Source organism: Salvelinus namaycush, chromosome 37 (assembly GCF_016432855.1).
Source record: "Salvelinus namaycush isolate Seneca chromosome 37, SaNama_1.0, whole genome shotgun sequence".
In the NCBI taxonomy this organism is placed as follows: Eukaryota; Metazoa; Chordata; class Actinopteri; order Salmoniformes; family Salmonidae; genus Salvelinus; species Salvelinus namaycush.
In genome coordinates, this window is record NC_052343.1 from 28,072,700 (window position 1) to 28,096,452 (window position 23,753).

Here is a 23,753-nt window from a genome sequence, read left to right on the forward strand (position 1 = left end):
TTTAATTAGTGATTGAAGACTGAAGAAATCGTGTTACTGTTCAAAAATGATGTGGCCTCCTAAAACTGCTTATAATACAAAAATAACTCTGTTTAAAAAGAAATTCCTGTACTTCCTGTGGACTGACGATCTTGTCCCGAATTTGACTCTAGAATTTCAACCCGTTCCTGCAGGAATTCTGTTCCTGTGTCAACCTCTAGCTGGGCCTGGGCCAGGGCTTTCTATGGGGCTGGGCCAGAGCCTTTGCTTGGGCTGGGCCAGGTTGGCTTCCATACGTTAGCAGTATGGATCCCTAGGATGGTGGATTGATTGGGTAAGAACCTGCAGATATAATGTAGGCCAACGTGTAAAACTGGAGCATATGTAGTGGATATTTTCTAAATCCTTTTCAAGAGAGGCTAGTTTGACTGTGTAGTGCTCAGTGAATGACTATCTAGAATGTCCTTCAGCTTCCTGGTGATATGGAATTCCTCAGGTGTTGTATTCTAGGAATGGCCCTCATATTCCAGCTGTCACTGTGTATTGTGGCAACCTGAAGTGTTGCAGGCAGTTTCCCAGCATGTATTGTGGCAACCTGAAGTGTTGCAGGCAGTTTCCCAGCATGTATTGTGGCAACCTGAAGTGTTGCAGGCAGTTTCCCAGCATGTATTGTGGCAACCTGAAGTGTTGCAGGCAGTTTCCCAGCCGTCTCACTGTGGCAACCTGAAGTGTTGCAGGCAGTTTCCCAGCATGTATTGTGGCAACCTGAAGTGTTGCAGGCAGTTTCCCAGCATGTATTGTGGCAACCTGAAGTGTTGCAGGCAGTTTCCCAGCATGTATTGTGGCAACCTGAAGTGTTGCAGGCAATTTCCCAGCATGTATTGTGGCAACCTGAAGTGTTGCAGGCAGTTTCCCAGCTGTTTCACTGTGGCAACCTGAAGTGTTGCAGGCAGTTTCCCAGCATGTATTGTGGCAACCTGAAGTGTTGCAGGCAGTTTCCCAGCTGTTTCACTGTGGCAACCTGAAGTGTTGCAGGCAGTTTCCCAGCATGTATTGTGGCAACCTGAAGTGTTGCAGGCAGTTTCCCAGCATGTATTGTGGCAACCTGAAGTGTTGCAGGCAGTTTCCCAGCATGTATTGTGGCAACCTGAAGTGTTGCAGGCAGTTTCCCAGCATGTATTGTGGCAACCTGAAGTGTTGCAGGCAATTTCCCAGCATGTATTGTGGCAACCTGAAGTGTTGCAGGCAGTTTCCCAGCCGTTTCACTGTGGCAACCTGAAGTGTTGCAGGCAGTTTCCCAGCATGTATTGTGGCAACCTGAAGTGTTGCAGGCAGTTTCCCAGCTGTTTCACTGTGGCAACCTGAAGTGTTGCAGGCAGTTTCCCAGCATGTATTGTGGCAACCTGAAGTGTTGCAGGCAGTTTCCCAGCATGAATTGTGGCAACCTGAAGTGTTGCAGGCAGTTTCCCAGCATGTATTGTGGCAACCTGAAGTGTTGCAGGCAGTTTCCCAGCCGTCTCACTGTGGCAACCTGAAGTGTTGCAGGCAGTTTCCCAGCATGTATTGTGGCAACCTGAAGTGTTGCAGGCAGTTTCCCAGCCGTCTCACTGTGGCAACCTGAAGTGTTGCAGGCAGTTTCCCAGCATGTATTGTGGCAACCTGAAGTGTTGCAGGCAGTTTCCCAGCATGTATTGTGGCAACCTGAAGTGTTGCAGGCAGTTTCCCAGCATGTATTGTGGCAACCTGAAGTGTTGCAGGCAATTTCCCAGCATGTATTGTGGCAACCTGAAGTGTTGCAGGCAGTTTCCCAGCTGTTTCACTGTGGCAACCTGAAGTGTTGCAGGCAGTTTCCCAGCATGTATTGTGGCAACCTGAAGTGTTGCAGGCAGTTTCCCAGCTGTTTCACTGTGGCAACCTGAAGTGTTGCAGGCAGTTTCCCAGCATGTATTGTGGCAACCTGAAGTGTTGCAGGCAGTTTCCCAGCATGTATTGTGGCAACCTGAAGTGTTGCAGGCAGTTTCCCAGCATGTATTGTGGCAACCTGAAGTGTTGCAGGCAGTTTCCCAGCATGTATTGTGGCAACCTGAAGTGTTGCAGGCAGTTTCCCAGCATGTATTGTGGCAACCTGAAGTGTTGCAGGCAGTTTCCCAGCCGTCTCACTGTGGCAACCTGAAGTGTTGCAGGCAGTTTCCCAGCATGTATTGTGGCAACCTGAAGTGTTGCAGGCAGTTTCCCAGCATGTATTGTGGCAACCTGAAGTGTTGCAGGCAGTTTCCCAGCATGTATTGTGGCAACCTGAAGTGTTGCAGGCAATTTCCCAGCATGTATTGTGGCAACCTGAAGTGTTGCAGGCAGTTTCCCAGCTGTTTCACTGTGGCAACCTGAAGTGTTGCAGGCAGTTTCCCAGCATGTATTGTGGCAACCTGAAGTGTTGCAGGCAGTTTCCCAGCATGTATTGTGGCAACCTGAAGTGTTGCAGGCAGTTTCCCAGCATGTATTGTGGCAACCTGAAGTGTTGCAGGCAGTTTCCCAGCATGTATTGTGGCAACCTGAAGTGTTGCAGGCAGTTTCCCAGCCGTCTCACTGTGGCAACCTGAAGTGTTGCAGGCAGTTTCCCAGCATGTATTGTGGCAACCTGAAGTGTTGCAGGCAGTTTCCCAGCATGTATTGTGGCAACCTGAAGTGTTGCAGGCAGTTTCCCAGCATGTATTGTGGCAACCTGAAGTGTTGCAGGCAATTTCCCAGCATGTATTGTGGCAACCTGAAGTGTTGCAGGCAGTTTCCCAGCTGTTTCACTGTGGCAACCTGAAGTGTTGCAGGCAGTTTCCCAGCATGTATTGTGGCAACCTGAAGTGTTGCAGGCAGTTTCCCAGCTGTTTCACTGTGGCAACCTGAAGTGTTGCAGGCAGTTTCCCAGCATGTATTGTGGCAACCTGAAGTGTTGCAGGCAGTTTCCCAGCATGTATTGTGGCAACCTGAAGTGTTGCAGGCAGTTTCCCAGCATGTATTGTGGCAACCTGAAGTGTTGCAGGCAGTTTCCCAGCATGTATTGTGGCAACCTGAAGTGTTGCAGGCAGTTTCCCAGCATGTATTGTGGCAACCTGAAGTGTTGCAGGCAGTTTCCCAGCCGTCTCACTGTGGCAACCTGAAGTGTTGCAGGCAGTTTCCCAGCATGTATTGTGGCAACCTGAAGTGTTGCAGGCAGTTTCCCAGCATGTATTGTGGCAACCTGAAGTGTTGCAGGCAGTTTCCCAGCATGTATTGTGGCAACCTGAAGTGTTGCAGGCAATTTCCCAGCATGTATTGTGGCAACCTGAAGTGTTGCAGGCAGTTTCCCAGCTGTTTCACTGTGGCAACCTGAAGTGTTGCAGGCAGTTTCCCAGCATGTATTGTGGCAACCTGAAGTGTTGCAGGCAGTTTCCCAGCTGTTTCACTGTGGCAACCTGAAGTGTTGCAGGCAGTTTCCCAGCATGTATTGTGGCAACCTGAAGTGTTGCAGGCAGTTTCCCAGCCGTCTCACTGTGGCAACCTGAAGTGTTGCAGGCAGTTTCCCAGCTGTCTCACTCTCAGACGGTGGACACATCTCCCTCTGTTGGTCAGACTAACTCAATGTAAATATCTGCTCCCTCTCTGCACCAACAGTCAAATTAAACTAATAAAGGCTTCTGAAAGAAATACAACTAAACATTTTGAATGTATAACAATCAAACTAGGACCCCTATGAATACTGGGGAAATGCATGGGATTTAAAATGTTATCATGTTAAAATGTTATGTCATTACTAATACAATGAGTTATTCTACAAAATTGGACATTCTAAACAGCATTATGGAGGCTACAGCCATATCACAGCTAAACAGTGGTATGGTTAGGCTATCACAGGAGGAACACTTGTTGTGACTGGAAGACCCCATGTAGCCTATCCCTGACAGACAACCCCAAACCCCCCTCAGTCTCTATGGAGTGAAAGCGTACCCAGATGTGCTTCAGCCCAGCTTGAACAAAACAGGGAATCAGGTGCCCGACTGAGGGACTTGATGATCCAAAAAGCATTCCTCAGTCTCTCTCTCTACCTCCTCCCTCTCTCCATGCCTCCCTCTCTCCATGGGGGGGGGGGGTCAGCCCTATAGCCTCCCAGGCCTAGCAGAGAGAACAGGGGGATCAGCCATATAGCCTCCCAGGCCTAGCAGAGAGAACAGGGGGATCAGCCATATAGCCTCCCAGGCCTAGCAGAGAGAACAGGGGGATCAGCCATATAGCCTCCCAGGCCTAGCAGAGAGAACAGGGGGATCAGCCATATAGCCTCCCAGGCCTAGCAGAGAGAACAGGGGGATCAGCCATATAGCCTCCCAGGCCTAGCAGAGAGAACAGGGTGATCAGCCATATAGCCTCCCAGGCCTAGCAGAGAAAACAGGGGGATCAGCCATATAGCCTCCCAGGCATATCAGAGAGAACAGGGGGATCAGCCATATAGCCTCCCAGGCCTATCAGAGAGAACAGGGGGATCAGCCATATAGCCTCCCTGGCCTATCAGAGAGAACAGGGTGATCAGCCATATAGCCTCCCAGGCCTAGCAGAGAACAGGGGGATCAGCCATATAGAGCCTCCCAGGCCTAGCAGAGAGAACAGGTGGATTTCTCATTACCCATCCCCTCTCCATGCAGCCAGTCCATTATCTACATCCCAAAGGCACCCTATTCCCTTTATAGAGCACTACACCATTGGATACCCATAGGGCTCCAGTCAAAAGTAGTGCTCTATGCCTTGTCACCATACACCTCCTCTCCAATCCCCACTGATCCTGAGAAAACGCCACCACGCAAAATGAACACACACCAGTAAAACTAAAGCACGTGCCCCTCAATTTGATCAATTGTTAAATACACACATACAAATAACAGGCCTATAAGATATGGGCTAGTCTACACAGCATTAAGATATGGGCTAGTCTACACAGCATTAAGATATGGGCTAGTCTACACAGCATTAAGATATGGGCTAGTCTACACAGCATTAAGATATGGGCTAGTCTACACAGCATTAAGATATGGGCTAGTCTACACAGCATTACGATATGGCCTAGTCTACACAGCATTACGATATGGCCTAGTCTACACAGCATTAAGATACGGGCTAGTCTACACAGCATTAAGATACGGGCTAGTCTACACAGCATTAAGATACGGGCTAGTCTACACAGCATTAAGATATGGGCTAGTCTACACAGCATTAAGATATGGGCTAGTCTACACAGCATTAAGATATGGGCTAGTCTACACAGCATTACGATATGGGCTAGTCTACACAGCATTACGATATGGGCTAGTCTACACAGCATTACGATATGGGCTAGTCTACACAGCATTACGATATGGGCTAGTCTACACAGCATTACGATATGGGCTAGTCTACACAGCATTACGATATGGGCTAGTCTACACAGCATTAATGCAAATATATTGAATTTGGATTTCAGTGTTCCCTCAACAATTTTTGGTAATGGCATTTTTATAAACGAAGTGATAAAGGATGTGGTGGAACAAACTAGACAGAGACCTAGTCATTAAACCAATGTCCTCTAAAAGTAGCAAATGGTGCCATGATTACAACTCTGCCAGGACTTCTCCCTGCATTCCACCCAGTGACATGTTTAATTTTCCGTAGCGTGGCAGCCATGAACCTACAGTGCATTCTGAAAGTATTCAGACCCCTTCCCTTTTTACACATTTTGTTACTTTACAGCCTTATTCTAAAATGTATTAAATATAATGTTTTCCTCATCAATCTACACACAATACCACATAATGAAAAAGCAAAAACAGGTTTAGACATTTTTGCAAATGTACTCAAAATAAAAAACTGAAATACCTTATTTACGTAAGTATTCAGACCCTCTGCTATGAGAATTGAAATTGAGCTCAGGTGCATCCTGTTTCAATTGATCATGGTTGAGATGTTTCTACAACTTGATTGGACTCCACCTGTGGTAAATTCAATTGATTGGACATGATTTGGAAAGGCACACACCTGTCTATATAAAGGTCCCACAGTTGACAGTGCATGTCAGAGCAAAAATCAGCCATGAGGTCAAAGGAATTGTCCATAGAGCTCCGAGACAGGATTGTGTCGAGGCACAGATCTGGGGAAGGGACCAAAACATTTCTGCAGCATTGAAGGTCCCCAAGAACACAGTGGCCTCCATTTTTAAATTGAAGAAATTTAGAACCACCAAGACTCTTCCTAGAGCTGGCCACCCGGACAAACTGAGCAATCGGGGGAGAAGGGCCTTGGTCAGGGAGGTGACCAAGAATCCAATGGTGACTCTGACAGAGATCCATAGTTCCTCTGTGTCGATAGGAGAACCTTCCAAAAGGACAACCATCTCTGCAGCACTCCACCAATCAGGCCTTTATGGTAGAGTGGCCAGACGGAAGCCACTCCTCAGTAAAAGGCACATGACAACTCGCTTGGAGTTTGCCAAAAGGCACCTAAAGGACTCTGACCATGAGAAACAAGATTGAACTCTTTGGCCTGAATGCCAAGCGTCACATCTGAAGGAAACCCGGTACCATCCCTACAGTGAAGCATGGTGGTGGCAGCATCATCATGCTGTGGGGATGTTTTTCAGAGGCAGGGACTGGGAGTCTAGTCAGGATTGAGGGAAAGATTTTATTTAACCTTTATTTTACTAGGCAAGTCAGTTAATAAGAACAAATTCTTATTTACAATGACGGTCTACCCCTGCCAAACCTTGACGATGCTGGGCCAATTGTGCACCGCCCTGTGGGACTCCCAATCACGGCCAGATGTGATGCAGCCTGGATTTGAACCAGGGACTACGCCTCTTGCACTGAGAATGCAGTGCCTTTGACCGCTGCGCCACTTGGGAGCCCAAAGATGAACGGAGCAAAGTACAAAGAGATCCTTGATGAAAACCTGCTTGAGAGCACTCAGGACCTCAGACTGGGGTGAAAGTTCACCTTCCAACAGGACAATGACCCTAAGCACACATCCAAGATAACGCAGGAGTGGCTTCGGGACAAGTCTCTGAATGTCCTTGAGTGGCCCAGACAGAGCCTGGACTTGAACCTGATCGAACATCTCTGGAGATGGCTGTGCAGCGACGCTCCCCATCCAACCTGACACAGCTTGAGAGGATCTGGAGAGAAGAATGGGAGAAACTCCCCAAATGCAGGTGTGTCAAGCTTATAGTGTCATACCCAAGAAGACTCGAGGTTGTAATCGCTACCAAAGGTGCTTCAACAAAGTACTGAGTAAAGGGTCTGAAGACTTATGTAAATGTGATGTTTCTGTTTTTTTGGTTTGAATACATTTGCAAAAATGTATTAGATTGATGAGGGGAAAAAACGACTTAATAATTTTTAGAATAAGGCTTTAACGTAACAAAATGTGGAATAGTCAAGGACCCTGAATACTTTCCAAATGCACTGTATCTCATGGTTTTGGTCTGGTCAAGGGGCTCTCTCTGGGGTTCAGCCAAGGGATACGATTGATTTTGGAACAGATTGTTTATCATTCTGGACTGGGGTGATGTCATGGATCTAAAAAGGCAACAAGAGACTGCCTATATCTTGAGCCAGAATCCTGTCAGGCCTGACTGAATGCAGTGGTTGGTTGGAGTCTTTAGGAATGGTTGCCAGCTGATCAGAGACAGGCATCATGTTCACAATGATAGAAGCTTAATCAATATGGGAGGATCTTCTGTTACTGTGACCCTTGAGGGACAACATCATGTGTGAGTGAGAAGAGGTGGGGGCTTGATGTGACCCACATCCAGGTTCATCAATATTCAGTAACTCTGTGCAGCACGACAAGACTCACGCCCACACGTCTCCCAGGGTGACTAACATTCACCTCCACTGTTCTGTACTCCTCTACTGTCTGCTGCACAACTGCATACTCTAGCAGTTTGTGTGAGAGAGACTCACAAATTCTGAATGAAATTATAATGCATGAGTATAACATGCACTGTGATCTGAGCCCCATGGCCATTGTAATGTCATAGTAACAAGGAAGGCACCGTTAGAACAGTGTAAAAACAGTAATTGTCAACAAACTAAGGAGCTTGATCTTCAATTAGGTTTATTTAAAGCTACTCAAGTTGTCAACAATGGTTCGTTCTCAGTGGTGTAAAGTACTCAAGTAAAAATACTTTAAAGTACTAAAGTAGATTTTGGGGGTATCTGTACTTTACTATTTATATTTGTGACAACTTTTACTTCACTACATTCCTAAAGAAAATTTTATTTTTACTCCATACATTTTCCCCTGACACCCAAAAGTACTTGAAACCTTTTAAATGCTTAGCAGGACATAAAAATTCACGCACTTATCAAAATAACATATTTGGTCATCCCTACTGACTTTGATCTGGCGGACTCCCTAAACACACATACTTCATTAGTAAAATTCGTCAGTGTTGGAGTGTGCCCCTGGCTAGCCGTAAATAAACAAAAAACAAGAAAATGGTGCCGTCTGGTTTGCTTAATATAAGGAATTTGAAATTATTTACATTTTTACTCTTGATACTTAAGTATACATAAAACCAAATACTTTTACTCAAGTAGTATTTTACTGGGTGACTCACTTTTACTTGAGTCATTTTCTACTAATGTATCTTTACTTTTACTTAAGTATAACAATTTAGTATTTTTTCCCACCACTGTTCGTTCTATCATTGCGCTGCCTAGATGCAGTATCTAGCAAGTGTTTGCAACGTAGCTTGCCTAGGCCTAGTGCTGCAAACAGACAGGGCTGCAAATGGCAATAGCTAGAGTGAGCAATAGCTCAACACGGTTCCGTGCGTAAACCTTGAATGCATTGACCAACTGGCGCTCCCGAAGTGCGAGATGGTTCCTAATCGTGCAGTTTGTAGCTATACATTGCAATACTATAGCGTGACAGTATGTAAACAAAATCTAAAGACAAACGTCCCATCAATACCACACCTAACAACAGCGCTGTCAGACGCAGGAAGTAGCTATAGCTAGCTAACTGGTTCGAGCTAGCCCTAGCCAGGGCAATTGCAGAAGTGGAGTGAGCACAGATTGACTGTTTCTGTTTGGTTCGTTCAATACTTACCGATGTGGTTATCCTCAATGTGCACGATGAGTTCGGCCAACGAATCGAAGTGGAGTCCGCAACCACCGAACCTACAAATGTTAGAGAAGAAGGAGGCAGCGGCGATGCCTGTCATGGTCTAAACTACCTGTACATTGAATATGTGGGCCAGTGAGGGGAGTCAGCTACAGACACCAGCAGGCAGCGGCGCTTGCAGCTGGAGCATACGCATGGGGTGGGAGAGTGGAGCGAGAAAGAGCAGAGGGGCTATGTTCACGTGCTAGTCGGAACTGGGAAACTCGGAAATTTCGATTAGCTAATTTGTTGAACGCGGAACGTGAATAACTACAACCAGTTAGCAAGTCGAACATTTCCGAGTTTCGACTAGCACTTGATTGCGGCAATAGGGCGGCAGGTATTCTAGTGGTTAGAGCGTTGGACTAATAACGGAAAGGTTGCTAGATCGAATCCTCGAGCTGACAAGGTAAAAATCTGCTGTTCTGCCCCTAGGAAAAGTTAACCCATGGTTCCTAGGCCATCATTGTAAATAATAAAATGTTCTTAACCGACATGCTTAGTTAAATAAAAAAAATACAATAATAAATAAGGACAGTGACAATATTATTGCCTGTTGAGCACCCCTTAGGTAACTCACTTTATAATCGACGTCAATAATATACTTGACGTATTGCGTTACAATATTGTGAATTGTAGGCCAGAACAGTAGGCAACACATTTCTAAAACACCATACCTGTTTGAATTATGTGATAGGGTAGTAGGAACCTTACTTTTGGTCATTGTTTCCCCTGGGATCCTAATTAGGGAGGGTCACTTTAAAATGTTTAAAACGGGTGTGTTAGTCAGAGGGAGAATATTACCATCTGAGTAAATACAAATAAATGACTAACAAATTGAAGCATCATTTTAATTGGTAGTAATATAAATAACAATACGTCATACAACGTTGCTAAACGCAATATACACTAAAAGTATGTGGACACCTGCTCCTGCAACATCTTATTATAAAATCATGGACATTAATATGGATTTGGTCCCCCTTTTGCTGCTATATCAGCCTTTACTCTTCTGGGAAGTCTTTCCACTAGATGTTGGAACATTGCTGCAGGGACTTACTTCCATTCAGCCTCAAGAGCATTAGTGAAGTCAGACACTGATGTTGGGCGATTAGGCCTGGCTCACAGTCGGCATTCCAATTTATCCCAAAGGTGTTCAATGGGGTTGAGGTCAGGGCTCTGTGCAGGCCAGTCATGTTCTTCCACACCGATCTTGACAAAGAATTTCTGCATGGACCTCGCTTTGTGCACAGGAAACTGCTGAAACTGGAAAGGGCCTTCCCCAAACTATTGCCACAAAGTTGGAAGCACAGAATCGTCTAGAATGTCATTGTATGCTGTAGCGTTAAGATTTCCCTTCATTGGAACTAAGGGGCCTAGCCCGAACCATGAAAAACAGTCCCAGACCATTATTCCTCCTCAACCAAACTTTAGTCGGTACTATGCATTCAGGCAGGTAGCATTCTCCTGGCATCCACCAAACCCAGATTTGTCCATCGGACTGCATTGCGTTTGGTGATCTGAGGCTGCTCGGCAATGGAAACCCCTTTCATGAAGCTCCCGATGAAAAGTTATTGTGCTGAAGTTGCTTCCAGAGGCAGTTTGAAACTCGGTAGTGAGTGTTGCAAATGACAGGCAATTTTTACACACTTCAGCACTCGGCAGTAGCCAAATCCACTAATTTGAAGGGGTGTCCACATACATTTGCATATATAGTGTATAGGTTCATAAAAACCGCACAAGCAAAAACAATGTTACAAACAAATAAAATCAATTTCATGAAAACATTAACTTATTCATGTTGAATAGAGTTAAAGGAGGCAAGTTTGCTCAAAACAACAAAAATTTGACATATTTTGCCATGAATAATGTGAGTAAAGTTGCTAAACAGTAACAACAAAACAATATAACATACTTGGTTCATTTCAAATTTGTTTGACTTGCATTTGAAATTCCTATTTCGGTCAACAGCTTTCCAAGCATCAGACAACTATAGACATGAATGAAATTTTAGAGCAGTGGTGTAATGAAAATAGCATAGACCGTTTTCAGATTTGGCAGACACACAGAAAACGGTCTATCTTGAAAAGCACAGCACTTGCTTCTTATGCAAAGATCTTTTCAACTGTTTTTTTCTTCTTCTTTTCAGCACCAGTGACAGATGTCCAACCAGCATCCCGCATCCTTTTCATTGCAGCGAGCTTTAAAGTACTCCCAGGTGATTTCTGAATGGCAGGGCTCTGGATCTGAAACATTACAGACTAATAATGACCTGGACATCACAGCATTAACTACTTTTAAGTTACAGACTATATTTTAGAAGTTGCAGAGTATAGACTATACCATACAATGCAATATGGTATTTCACAACTTATTTCATAATACAGAGGGTGTACTGCCAAGTAAGTCAAGTATTTGGTGTTAATGTAAGGCTGGCTCATTCTACCTTCCTGAATATGTCCACTTTTTTATTCTGTGCTGCTGGGACACTTGGCTGCAGGCGGCTCTTGAATGGATCAGTTGCAACTGCAATGCTCTGCCATTATACGAACCAGAAAGACCCAAGTTAGAAGATGTGATATGTAAAGCAAAATTATTTCCACAATTAAATGTGCATGTGCACACCATACAGCTTGCATATAAAGTTATGATAATAAATCCTGAGTTTGAACAAATCCAATGTTTTAAGTCTACCCAAGTTCAAGCAGTGTGTTCATTAGATCTTGAAGCATTATTTACCAATAAATCATTATGTTCCGAGCTGTCAGACTTGGGGTCAAGCTCCAAGGTGCTCTTCCCCCAGGGCACAGATTTCCCAGTGGACGGAGGAGTTCTGATTCTGTAAGACTGTGGAGAAAATCACTCAATCACTCACAAACAAATAGGATGGAGAGAATCCTCTGGGGGAATGGCTCACATATCACAGTCAATAAATGAAAACACAGTTAATGAATACTAAACATAAAAAAATCTATCAACATACTCCAATACCTTAATCCGTGGTGTTGCACTAACTATATTGGTGGAGCTCCAAGATGGAGTTCTGAGAGCTTCGGTTTCCTTTGACGCATGAAACATACAGTACCACGTCAGTTCATCTAATCAATTCTACGGTGATCATTCAACATACAGATAATTTATTATTGAATAGCCTAAGTTATGCATTATGAATACAGCACACAAAATAATCAACCAATTCCAATACCTTAATTCGTGGTGTTGCTGCAACTCTAGTCATGGAGCTCCAAGATGGAGTTTTTGGGGCTTCGTTTTCCATTTCCTTTGACACATCAACAATATCAGTTCATCTAAGGTATTATACAGTGATGATGCACATGGATGTAGTGGAGAAACATTTCAGAAAATGTTTGACCTGAACACAAGCATTTTTAAGAAGTTCATGATCACTTACATTAATGTTTGGAGTCACAACTATTTTCTCTGAGGTTTGGGATGGGGTTACAGAGGCTTTTTTTGTCTTTCTCTGACTGTCCTTTGCCAAACGGAACATAGGCATCTTGGCGGAGGAGTATACTTTGGGGATTTCAGAACACTTAACTTCTTTGGACTTTGGCTCAGGCAGCTAATATGTAAATATAAAAAATTTAAAATAACAATTTTTGTCAGACACTTTTAAACAACACAAACTGTTGTAATGCTCTGATATCTGAATATCTACCTGTTCATCCTGTGTCTTCAGTTGCCTGCTCATTTTCTTTTCTTTTTTCAGGTCTGTAATCTCTTGTAGTAAGCTTTCCTACAACCCAACATGACATCATGACTGAGTAAATAGACAACATTTGTCACCTGACACAGCTTTGTCAGCATGGGACATGACACACTTACCCTCTCGTTCATTTCTTTCTTTAGTTGTTCCTTCAAACGGTCATTCTCAATGTTCTGCTGTGACAGCGCCAATTCCTGAGAAAAAATCAGAAAAATATCCAAGAAGCAGAGGTATAACACTCTACTGAAATGTTCCCAGTTAATCCAATCTCATGTGTATTTCTCTACTATATTGTAGCATACCAGTGATGTTCTATTAGCAGTTGCCTCCATGTCTTTCCTCTTCTTCTCATCAAGCTCTGCATCTTTCTCGTCAACCATTTTGTCATACTGGTTCTGATACCAACAGAGAACTAAATGTTAACAAACACACATGGATAACATTTCATACAACATGCAAGATGGCACGGTGTTGGTGTAATCTGTGGATATTGCCCTAAAGATAACTTTACCTTGTGCTTTTCCATCAAGGCAACCATGTCTGCTATCTTGTTCTGACATTTGATTTCAGTATCTTCCTTACTCTTGACGGCATCTGTTGCTGTAAGATGTAGCTTTTGCACCTGCAGGGATCAACATGTGCAGCAAGTATGTTGCCACATCTACCAGAATGTACCATATTATTAACTTCCAATAAGCACCTTTTTCTGAAGCTCTGTCTCAGATGTTGATTTGGTTTCAAGGTCATCAAGCAAATTTTTACATTCCTCTTCATTTGATCGTTGAACATTTTCTGACTCCTCTTTCAATTTGTTTATCTGTAATGGATGAAAAACCAAGTTGCATCACAACTGAATTACAATGTTACACTTGTCTTGTAAATTACCATTTAAAGCCACGCGGTACCTCATTTTCAAGTTCACTGGATTTTGCTGTCTCAACTGCAATTTGTTTCTTCAACGTTTTGTTCTGAGAACAAGTGAATGAAAAACAGGTTATAGAAAGCTGAACAGTTTATATTATTGTATAATTCATTTGTCATTTTATAATCGATTTCTTAGTCAACACAAACCTCTTTTTGGTATTCGTCCTGGACTTTAGTTTTACTCTCTAATTTTATCTTCAGGTTGGACAGCTAGAGAGAAAAAGCAGTGTTTGATAAGATAATTAAAGACAAAATAATCCAAGTGTAGACATGACTTTGATAATCACCTTTGACTCCACTGCTTTCATTTGTTTATCTTTCTTTGAGAGCTCAGCCTGCAGATCTCCACACTATAGAAATGAAGTCAAACAGAAAATAGTGAACTTTATTTACTATCACTCATCAGTGTGAATATAGAATAAAACAGACGTGCATTTAGATTTGGACATTTACAGTACTTGGCCATATTTTTGTTGTTGTTGAAAAACAGTGTTACACTGACATCACGTTGAAAGTTCCAATACAGACGTTTTATCTCAATATCAAATATTTTCTGGGTAACAATTAAGTACCTTTCTGTGATTGTTTTAAAATAAAATGGTAAAAAAATAAACAAAAATAACTTCTTAGCAAAGAGCAATTTCTCAAGCAAGAATTCTGCTAGGACTATCTGGGAGTGGTTTGAGTAGGGAGGGGGAAACTGAAAACTAGCTGTTATTGGCAGAGGTTGGAACACTCTTTCTTATTGGTCTATTAACTAATTTACCACATGGTGATGACATCAGGCAGGCCAAAACTCCATTCCACCAAAACATGCAGAAATTTCAGGCGGTCTTTTCAAACTGCTTTTACACTAAAAGGGAATTATCATAATTTTCACAATTTCACAATATTATTCCAACCTCATAGACAGTGATTTGCTTACACTTTCTTCAAGTTTCTTCTGCAGATTCTCAGTGTCTTGGCCTTGCTCTTCAACTTTGACATTTAAGGATTTCAATTCCCCTCTACAGGAAAAAGGTGAATGATTTTGAAAAAACAAATAAATGTTGCTGCATGCAGCAGCATTGTATAATGACTATCATTACTAAATATTTATAAACAATTAACTCTAACTGACCGTAATTGGTGGTTTTCTTCTTGGAGTCTTTCAATTTCCTTCTTCATCTTCATCTCTTTTGCCTCGCTCTCCTGAATGACAAGAATATTCCCAACACAATACCATGAATTATCAGCAAACTGCTCCATTATTCTGTATTATTCTATACAGACAGCATCACATGTTCAATTCATACAGACCTTAAGTTGTGCTACCAGAATGTTTGCCTCTGAGGATTCATTCTGAATCTGCTCCAGAATAGTCTTCTTCTCAAGCTGCAGCTGATTGAAACTTGCTAATAGCTCCTTATACTTCACCCTGGATAATTTACATTCAGTATTATTTAGAGACATGGAGGAAAACTATCCGTCAGGTTATTGAATACTTTATACTTGAACATCCAAGGACTCACTCATGCTGTACAATGTCTGTCTTTAGATTCTCTTTCTCCTTGATGGATTTTTCATCTCTTCTCATTGCAGCAGATAACTGCCCCTCAATCTCTTTTATTTTCCTCTGTGGGATACAACATATTAACAATTTCTTGTATGTACAGGTGTCAAACAAAAAATGTAAACACAAATATGCATTGCCAATATTGTGCAAGGAAAATACAATTAATAGAATGAAACCTCAGTCATATTGGCTTTTTCTTTCAAGTCGTTTTGCATCGTTTCAGCATTTCCAAGAGCCTTTTCCAGTAAAATGTTTTCAACAGAAATGTTTTCCACTTTATTCTAGAAGGGTACAACATATTCCAATATTAAAAGATAATAAGATTTATGCAAACAATATCCTTATGAATAAGTAGCGCTATAAATGTATCTACACAACGATCATCTGAACATCATCTTACCTTAACGTGGTGAATTTCAGCATGTTTCCCCTCAAGCTCTGTGGTGAGTTCTGATGTTCTGGTCTCCACAACTTTAATGGTTTCCTCTAGTGACTGTATGGATTTATTTTTGACATCCTAAAGGCAAGAGTAAAATAATTGCTCTTTCATTAACCTCACCATGGACAAGGCATGACAGTTATGAGGGAAGTGCCAATTTGAGTTCACAAAACATAGGGGACATATAATCTTTACCAATTCATCTTCAAGGATTTGTAACTGTCTGTCTTTCTTTTCTTTCTGTTCTTTGATCTCTCCTAGAAAACAAAATTTATATTTAATCTCTGGTTGCATACAAGCTAAAAACAAATGTCAATGTTCGAAAAATAAAGCAATTGTAACACGAAAGGGTGTGTGATACACTTTTTTTTTTAGCACAGTCGCAAGTACGAGGCGAAGCCGAGCAATACTTTACCTAATTCAAGGTTTTTCCTGTGAAGTTCCTCTGTGACTGCCGTAAGCTTCAGTTCAAGTTCTTTTGCCCTGAGAAACAAGTTAACATTCAAAGTAATATAAGAATCTTGATTAACATTTTGGGGTTCACCAAACAGGGGACAAAATAGTAACTTTATTCATTTCCCACCTCTGTATCTCAACTGTTAATGATGTCTGAAATTCCTGGGCTGTGGCCTGAATCTGTACAAGCTTGTCTGCTTGTTGATCTTTTATTTTGTTGAGCTCTTCCAAGCTTGAGTCTTTCTTGGCAATGACCTTTGCATTCTCCTCTTTGTTGCTTTCTAATGCTGTAGCAATAGCTTTTCTACTTTCCTATAGAGATTTAAAGTAACAATGCACGTTTTCCATTGTCTCATTATGTACTGTCCACAGCCACATAAAGATAAATAACAACTTAGAATGTAAAATGACCAACATATGCCTCCTTGGAATATACATGATGAACTGCATAACTTGCGTTTAAATATACTTTTTATTAGCATATTGGAGTACAAAACAACATACTAACCTCACATTCTTCATTGAGCTGTTCTGCACTTTGCAGACTTTCTAACAGAGATTGTTGTTCTTGTTTGGAACGTTGAAGGGCTTCCTGGTGTTGTTCTGTCAAAGGAAATAAGATGTTAATGTTCTTGTCGTAAAATATGATATTATACAGGAGTAAGGAAGTTTCACTTCCAGTAAAATGCATGAAATGGATTTAAAAGTTCACCAAGACCTATTCGGATGGAATTCATTTTACTGAGCGTAATGTAATTGTGCACAAGAACAAAAGACCACATCTGTAATTTTAGTCCTGAATCTGCCATGGCAGGAGAGTAACAATTCCAGCCAGAATAACCAATGTCCTCCGATATTACTACTCTCGTTCTTATCGACATCACTGTGTTTCCCGTGACATTAGAGTTTGACAAGTATTGCTTGCAGTTTGAGCAAGAAAACATAGAACTGATTTGATCAATTGAAGCTTAAAACAAAGTGCTGCATATACACTACATTACCAAAAGTATGTGGACACCTGCATGGCAAACATCAAATTCCAAAATCATGGGCCTTAATATGTAGTTGGTCCCACCCTTTGCTGCTATAAAAGCCTCCACTTTTCTGGGAAGGCTTTCTACTAGTGGTAGGAACATTGCTGCGGGGACTTGCTTCCATTCAGCCACAAGAGTGAGGTTGGGCACTGATGTTGGGCGATTAGGCCTGGCTCGCAGTCGGCGTTCCAATGCATCCCAAAGTTGCTCGATGGGGTTGAAGTCAAGGCTCTGTGCAGGCCAGTCAAGTTCTTCCACACCGATCTCGACAAACCATTTCTGTATGGACCTCGCTTTGTGCACGGGGTGGGGGGGGTAAAGGTGACCATACATACACATACTTTTGTATACAGTGTATATTTCATATAACTGGCCTGTCTTTATCAACTTTCAAAGTGAATACTTTTGTTTATACCTTTTGTGCCAGTTAACTGAAATTGAACATTGCCAAATGCATCAGTTTAATTAAGCCTAAATACGCAATAAAAAAGTATTGCGGTTATAGGCTTATTACTACATCCATTTTGAGATTTGTGAATTATTGATATGTAGCCATTGATTCTTGGAGAATATAACTTATAAATGCCTCATGAGCTTAGTTCAACTGTCGTACCCCATCAGAACCAAAAATATAAGCTTGTTTTACTCTGTTTGTAAACAATGTAAATGTAAACAAACACTATATAGCCTAAAAACATGATTACAACTATAATGTTGATATCATGGATGCGAGTGGTTACACTTCTTTAACCCCATCCCTAAGTTTTTTTTACCAAAACAGGGGCGGGAGAAGGCATTGTTAGTGTTTCAACTGCTGATTGTCTCTTTAAAGAAACCCTGGCTGTTGATGTAGTAGGCAGTAGATCAATAGAACACAAAGCATCCCCGATCCACTGAGGTTAACTTTGTTGGACATGGCAAGTTCACTTTCTCATCCATAAACGCATCTCAAGTGCTAATAGGTAATTACATAACCAACGTCTCTAGTAATACTAGTCCCGTCCAAATAGGGCTTAAGACCTAGGCCTAATCAATGAACAAAAAGTGCCCATCTTACGTGCTGCCTGTTGTAACCGTTTGCAACTCTCTAGGGTTTCATGGAGGTTGAGCAGGATTGCCTGAAGTTCTTTTTCTTTGTCCTTCATTTTCATCTGAAGTATCACAACCTGTAAGAGACATTTTCAGTTTCCATAGTCTACATACACAACGCCAAATACTGTTCATATTGTTTGTGACAATAGGTTACCGAAAATGTGTGTTTTAGGAACCACTCAGAGAGGGTGTCCATTACTCTACTCATGTTCAGTCAGTTATAGACCAACCTCTTCTTCTTTCATACTGAATTCTTTCTCAAACTTCTCCTTTAAAACGGCAAATTCTTCCAAATCCTCTTTGACTGTAAAATATTCACATCATTGGAGTTATTGTTCTCTTTTTATATACTGTGTAAAGTGCCTAGTGTTATGTTCACAACAACACAATACAAGTGCATTGATGATGATATATTTCAAGTATACATACCTTTCAGCATTTCATGGCGGTCAGTTTCTGCTTGAATACGTAGGCTTTCAAAGGCAGAATTCATCCTCTATAACAATTAATAAAAATGTTTTTACAAATATTCTTCTTCACTAGCATCATATAACTGACGCCATATTAATGAAGATAACAAAACAATTATATAATTTATATTATTTTTATCAAAAGAACAGAAAATTATAATATTCACCTGAATAGTTTCACTGTTTTCCATGAACAAGTGATGGGTTTCCTCTCTTTCAGATTCAACTAAGAGAACATAGGTTGGTTTGAGGACAACGTAGACCACAAAATGTCATCATTTCGCATTCAGGCAACTAGCATGTACACTTAGGCTGAGTAGTCGGCATGTTTTACTCACATAGATGGATTTTCTCAGCTGATCTTTCAAACGTATCCTTTAGTATATTACATAGGTTCCGTGTTGCATTGTTTCTGTTGGAAAAATAAACATTAAAGAAAAAAGCAGAATGATGATGATACAATCTATAGTGACAGTATCATGTTATAATCAAATACATACTTGTTCTGCAGATCATCATTCTCACTGATCTGATCCTCTAGTTTTATGCTGAGGCTTTCATTTCCGAACTAAAACATAAAGGAAAGGAAAAATAGGATATATAATAATAATAATACTTTTTTTTTAAGGACTTTAGCATTTTTACTCTGTCTTTTCAATATAGGCCTATACCTGTACATTTACTGGTACATACCTGCAATTCTTGAATGGCTTTACGTTGGGTTTCAATTGTTCTTTTGTTTTCTTGCAGCTTCCTGTCTTTTTGCACAGCTTCTGAGTCCACTTTGACTTTCCAATATTTTACTTTCTGAACTTCTTCAAACAGTTTTGAATACAGCTGACTGGGTTTGCAATTGGTCTAAGAAGATTTAGAAAACACATGTCAGAACTGTACAGCATAATCTATGCATAATCACATCAGCGGAGGCTGGTGGGATGAGCTATAGGAGGACAGGCTCATTGTAATGGCTGGAATGGAATCAATGGAACGGAGTCAAACGTGGTTTCCATATGTTTGATACGTTCCATTTATTCCATTCCAGTCTTTACAATGAGCTTGTCCTCCTATAGCTATTTCCTCCAGTCTCCTCTGAATCACAGCCTATTATGTAAAACTAATGCTCCTGAGAATTGAGATAAAGGCTAAATTGAGATAAAGGCTAATTTGCTCACATGCGACTAATCTCGGTTAACCCAGAACTAAAGTCTTGCATAATTGATCAGATGCTCGATTAAGTTCTGGTTAAAGAAGTGTTAAGAGAAGAGATAGAACGAGGAGCTCTACCCTCTCTCTTTGCAAGATACGGGCAAGTCTATGGGCCAAATGTCCCCTCCCCTTCCGAAATTCGCCACACCACACCAAATCTTGATTTTTCCAAATAACCGGTGACAAAAAACCCAAGGACCGGAACTAATGCTGCTCGCTATCTCCCACATCCCGTTGTATCATGACAGACCTACGGTACCATTTATGTTTCCGTAGTCTGTCCACCAGAGATTAACACTCAACTAATATTGGCTTGCTGGTGAGTTGTAGAATGTGTTATCTATCTAGGCCAGTGGTATTCAAACTCTTTCAGAAGGGACCCCATTTCTTTAGCCAGAATTTCTGGTGACCCCACCCCTCCCCAAATCTAATGACACAACCTTAAAATCAGTCCATTTCAATGTTTACATCAACAAATAACCTGAAATTCATTAAATGTTCATATTTCTTATCAATGTATCTTTCCCAAAAACGTTTGAATGTTGTCCCATACAATAATTTGTACTCTTCATTTTTTGTTCCTACCCAAATTATTATTATTATTTTAATTGGGGGAACCCTACTCCAATTCCCCCACGACCCTGACTTCGAATACCTCTGATCTAGGCTTCCAGTGCATTCAGAAAGTATTCAGACACCTTGGCTTTTTCCACATTTTGTTACGTTACAGTCTTATTCTAAAATGTATTTTTATTCCCTCATCTATCTACTACACACGATACCCCATAATGACAAAGCAAAAACAGGTTTGTAGAAATGTTTGCAAATGTATAAAATAAAAAAAAACTGTACATAAGTATTCAGACCCTTTACTTTGTTGAAGCATCTTTGGCAACGATTACTGCTTAGAGTCATCGTAAGGTACTCTACAAGCTTGGCACACCTGTATTTGGGGAGTTTCTCCCATTCTTCTCTGCAGATGATCTCAAGATCGGTCAGGTTGGATGGGGAGAGTCGCTGCACAGCTATTTTCAGGTCTCTCCAGAAATGTTCGAATGGGTTCAAGTCCGCGCTCTGGCTGGGCCACTTAAGGACATTCAGAGACTTGTCCCAAAGCCACTCCTGAGTTGTCTTGGCCATGTGTTTAGGGTCATTGTCCTGTTGGAAGGTGAACCTTCACCCCGGTCTGAGGTCCTGAGCGCTCTGGAGCAGGTTTTCATCATGGATCTCTCTGTACATTGCTCCGTTCATCTTTCCCTTGATCCTGACTAGTCTCCCAGTCCCTGCCCCTGGAAAACATCCCCACAGCATGATGCTGCCACCACCATGCTTCACCGTAGGGATGGTGCCAGGTTCCCTCCAGATGTGACGCTTGGCATTCAGGCCAAAGAGTTCAATCTTGGCTTCATCAGACCAGATAATCTTGTTTCTCAAGGTCTGAAAGTTCTTCAGGCGCCTTTTGGAAAACTCCAAGTGGGCTGTCATGTGCCTTTTACTGAGGAGTGGCTTCCGTCTGGCCACTCTACCATAAAGGCCTGATCGGTGGAGTGCTGCAGAGATGGTTGTCCTTCTGGAAGGTTCTCCTATCGACACAGAGGAACTCTAGAGTGACCATCGGGTTCTTGGTCACCTCCCTGATCAATGCCCTTCTCCCCCGATTGCTCAGTTTGGTCGGGCGCCCAGCTCTGGGAAGAGTCTTGGTTGTTCCAAACTTCTTCCATTTAAGAATGATGGAGGCCACTGTGTTCTTGGGGACCTTCAATGCTGCAGAAATGTTTTGGTCCCTTCCCCAGATCTGTGCCTCGACACAATCCTGTCTCGGAGCTCTATGGACAATTCCTTTGACCTCATGGTTTGGTTTTTGTTCTGACATGCACTGTCAACTGTGGGACCTTATATAGACAGGTGTGTGCCTTTCCAAATCATGTCCAATCAATTGAAATAACCAAATGTGGAGTCCAATCAAGTTGTAGAAACATCTCAAGGATGATCAATGGAAACAGGATGCACCTGATCTCAATTTCGAGTCTCATAGCAAAGGGTCTGAATACTTATGTAAATAAGGTATTAAAGTTTTTAATTCTTAATAAATTTGCCAAAAAATTTAAAAACCTGTTTTGGCTTTGTCATTATGTGGTATTGTGTGGAGATTGATGGGGGGAAAATTATTTAATACATTTTAGAAAAGGCTGTAACGTAAAAAATGTGGAAAAAGGTAAGGGGTCTGAATACTTTCAGAATGCACTGTATATTGTGGCGTGCTAAAGTTGACGTGACCATTGCGCCTTTTCAGAAATAAATGTTTGGAACATCCCAAGTGGTTTTCTAAAGACCCACTCTTGTTGATACTCATTGGTGTAATATAAACAGGTGAACGTATAGGGAAACTTCAGGAATCAAGGGGCTTGGCAAAGCAAACATCCCCCTCTGCTCTCTATAGCAGTTTTATTCCCCCACGTCCCATGCCACGTCCCACCAGCTCCAAGTCACATCACATACTATTATGTTTTTATCTGTGTTCACACCAAACTAAGTTGACTTACTTCTTCATTTTCCATTGGTGGCACAACTTTCATCTTGAATACATCTTTTGAGGGGAGAGAAAATCTATGAGAAAATAATTCTAACTCGAGATGCATGTGCAACTCATGATTTAGAATATATACATTTTGCACAAAACTGTAGGGCCCGGTTTAGCCTATCCCTATTTCCTTGACTAAAAAGCACCTTCAATGGAGTATCTGGGTTTGACAAACCAGCCCTAAATGTTATTTTTTGTTGTTGAGATTTCTGAAATTAAAGTTCCATATGAATTTTTTAAGTATAATGCATATGGTAATAAAATACCTGATCTGGTGGGTTTTGTTGGCACAACCGTATTCATAGAGGGAAAAGGCATGTTTGACTCTTTGTCCAAACATTTATTATAACCCTAAGAAATGAAGTAGCACATCAGTGTAAAGTCATTCATATTGACAAAATACCAAACAATTGTATTTCAAACAAAACAAAAAGCTGAGGTAACGTTACCTGCTGCAAAGCTTGCATGAAACATCCCCCATCCTCCACTATTTCCTGTGGTTTGACGGTAGAAACCTGTCCTGGGATTGGGTTGACTCTAGGAGGCACCAACAGCTTGAAGTTGAATCCTCTCTCCATCCTGAAAACGAAATGGTAACGTTAATGTTAGCTAGCTATAGTAGCTAATTGACGACAACAACACGCTATTGACATTTAGTAAAGTAGCAAGCAAGGGCCTTTGGCAATTTTTTCTTCATAAAACCTTAGTTAGCAAACTGAAATGTCGTCAAAACAGCAAACATCTAGCTAATTTTAGCTAGCTACTGTCGCTAATGTCAGCTATGCTGGCTGACGTTAGCTAACGTTAACTAGCTAACGTTATTCGAAAAATAAATGTTGCGGTCAGAGACTGGCCACATTTACAAGAAAACGAAATATATTGCCCTAATATATTAAGCTAATTAATATCTAGCTAATTGTGAATTATTTGCTTACGTTAGCTAATAGCACTGTACCTGGAGGTGAGCACTGTACCTGGAGGTGAAGAAGACAGCCAACGGTTTTTGAGTTCAAAGTCAACGGCTGAGCTCAACCGCAGGCACCCGCAGATCTCCTTTTAAACGAGCGCGTGGAAGGCGATGATTTCGTCATTTTCCAAACCTAAAACACAAACGACTTCTAAACTTTATTCCAT

The 23,753-nt window shown here is 41.6% G+C and overlaps 2 protein-coding genes across 2 annotated transcripts in view; both read right to left on the minus strand.

The window, feature by feature from the left end:
- The window catches only part of LOC120031330 (juxtaposed with another zinc finger protein 1-like), a 36,114-nt gene extending 26,899 nt beyond the window's left edge, over positions 1-9,215 (minus strand). Inside the window, exon 1 of the mRNA XM_038977037.1 lies at positions 9,082-9,215. Within this exon, the coding sequence (XP_038832965.1) occupies positions 9,082-9,196 (115 nt within the window). The 5' untranslated portion in view covers positions 9,197-9,215. The remainder of the gene's footprint in view (positions 1-9,081) is intronic.
- Positions 9,216-11,911: 2,696 nt separating this feature from the next.
- LOC120030950 (synaptonemal complex protein 1-like) lies at positions 11,912-23,197 on the minus strand. Its single transcript, XM_038976457.1, has 8 exons — positions 23,069-23,197; positions 14,074-14,136; positions 13,934-13,996; positions 13,563-13,679; positions 13,374-13,484; positions 13,165-13,257; positions 12,982-13,056; positions 11,912-11,974 (listed from the first exon to the last, which is right to left on the minus strand). The coding sequence occupies exons 1-8, from the start codon at positions 23,195-23,197 to the stop codon at positions 11,912-11,914; spliced, it is 714 nt and encodes a 237-aa protein (XP_038832385.1).
- Between the last annotated feature and the right edge of the window lie 556 nt (positions 23,198-23,753).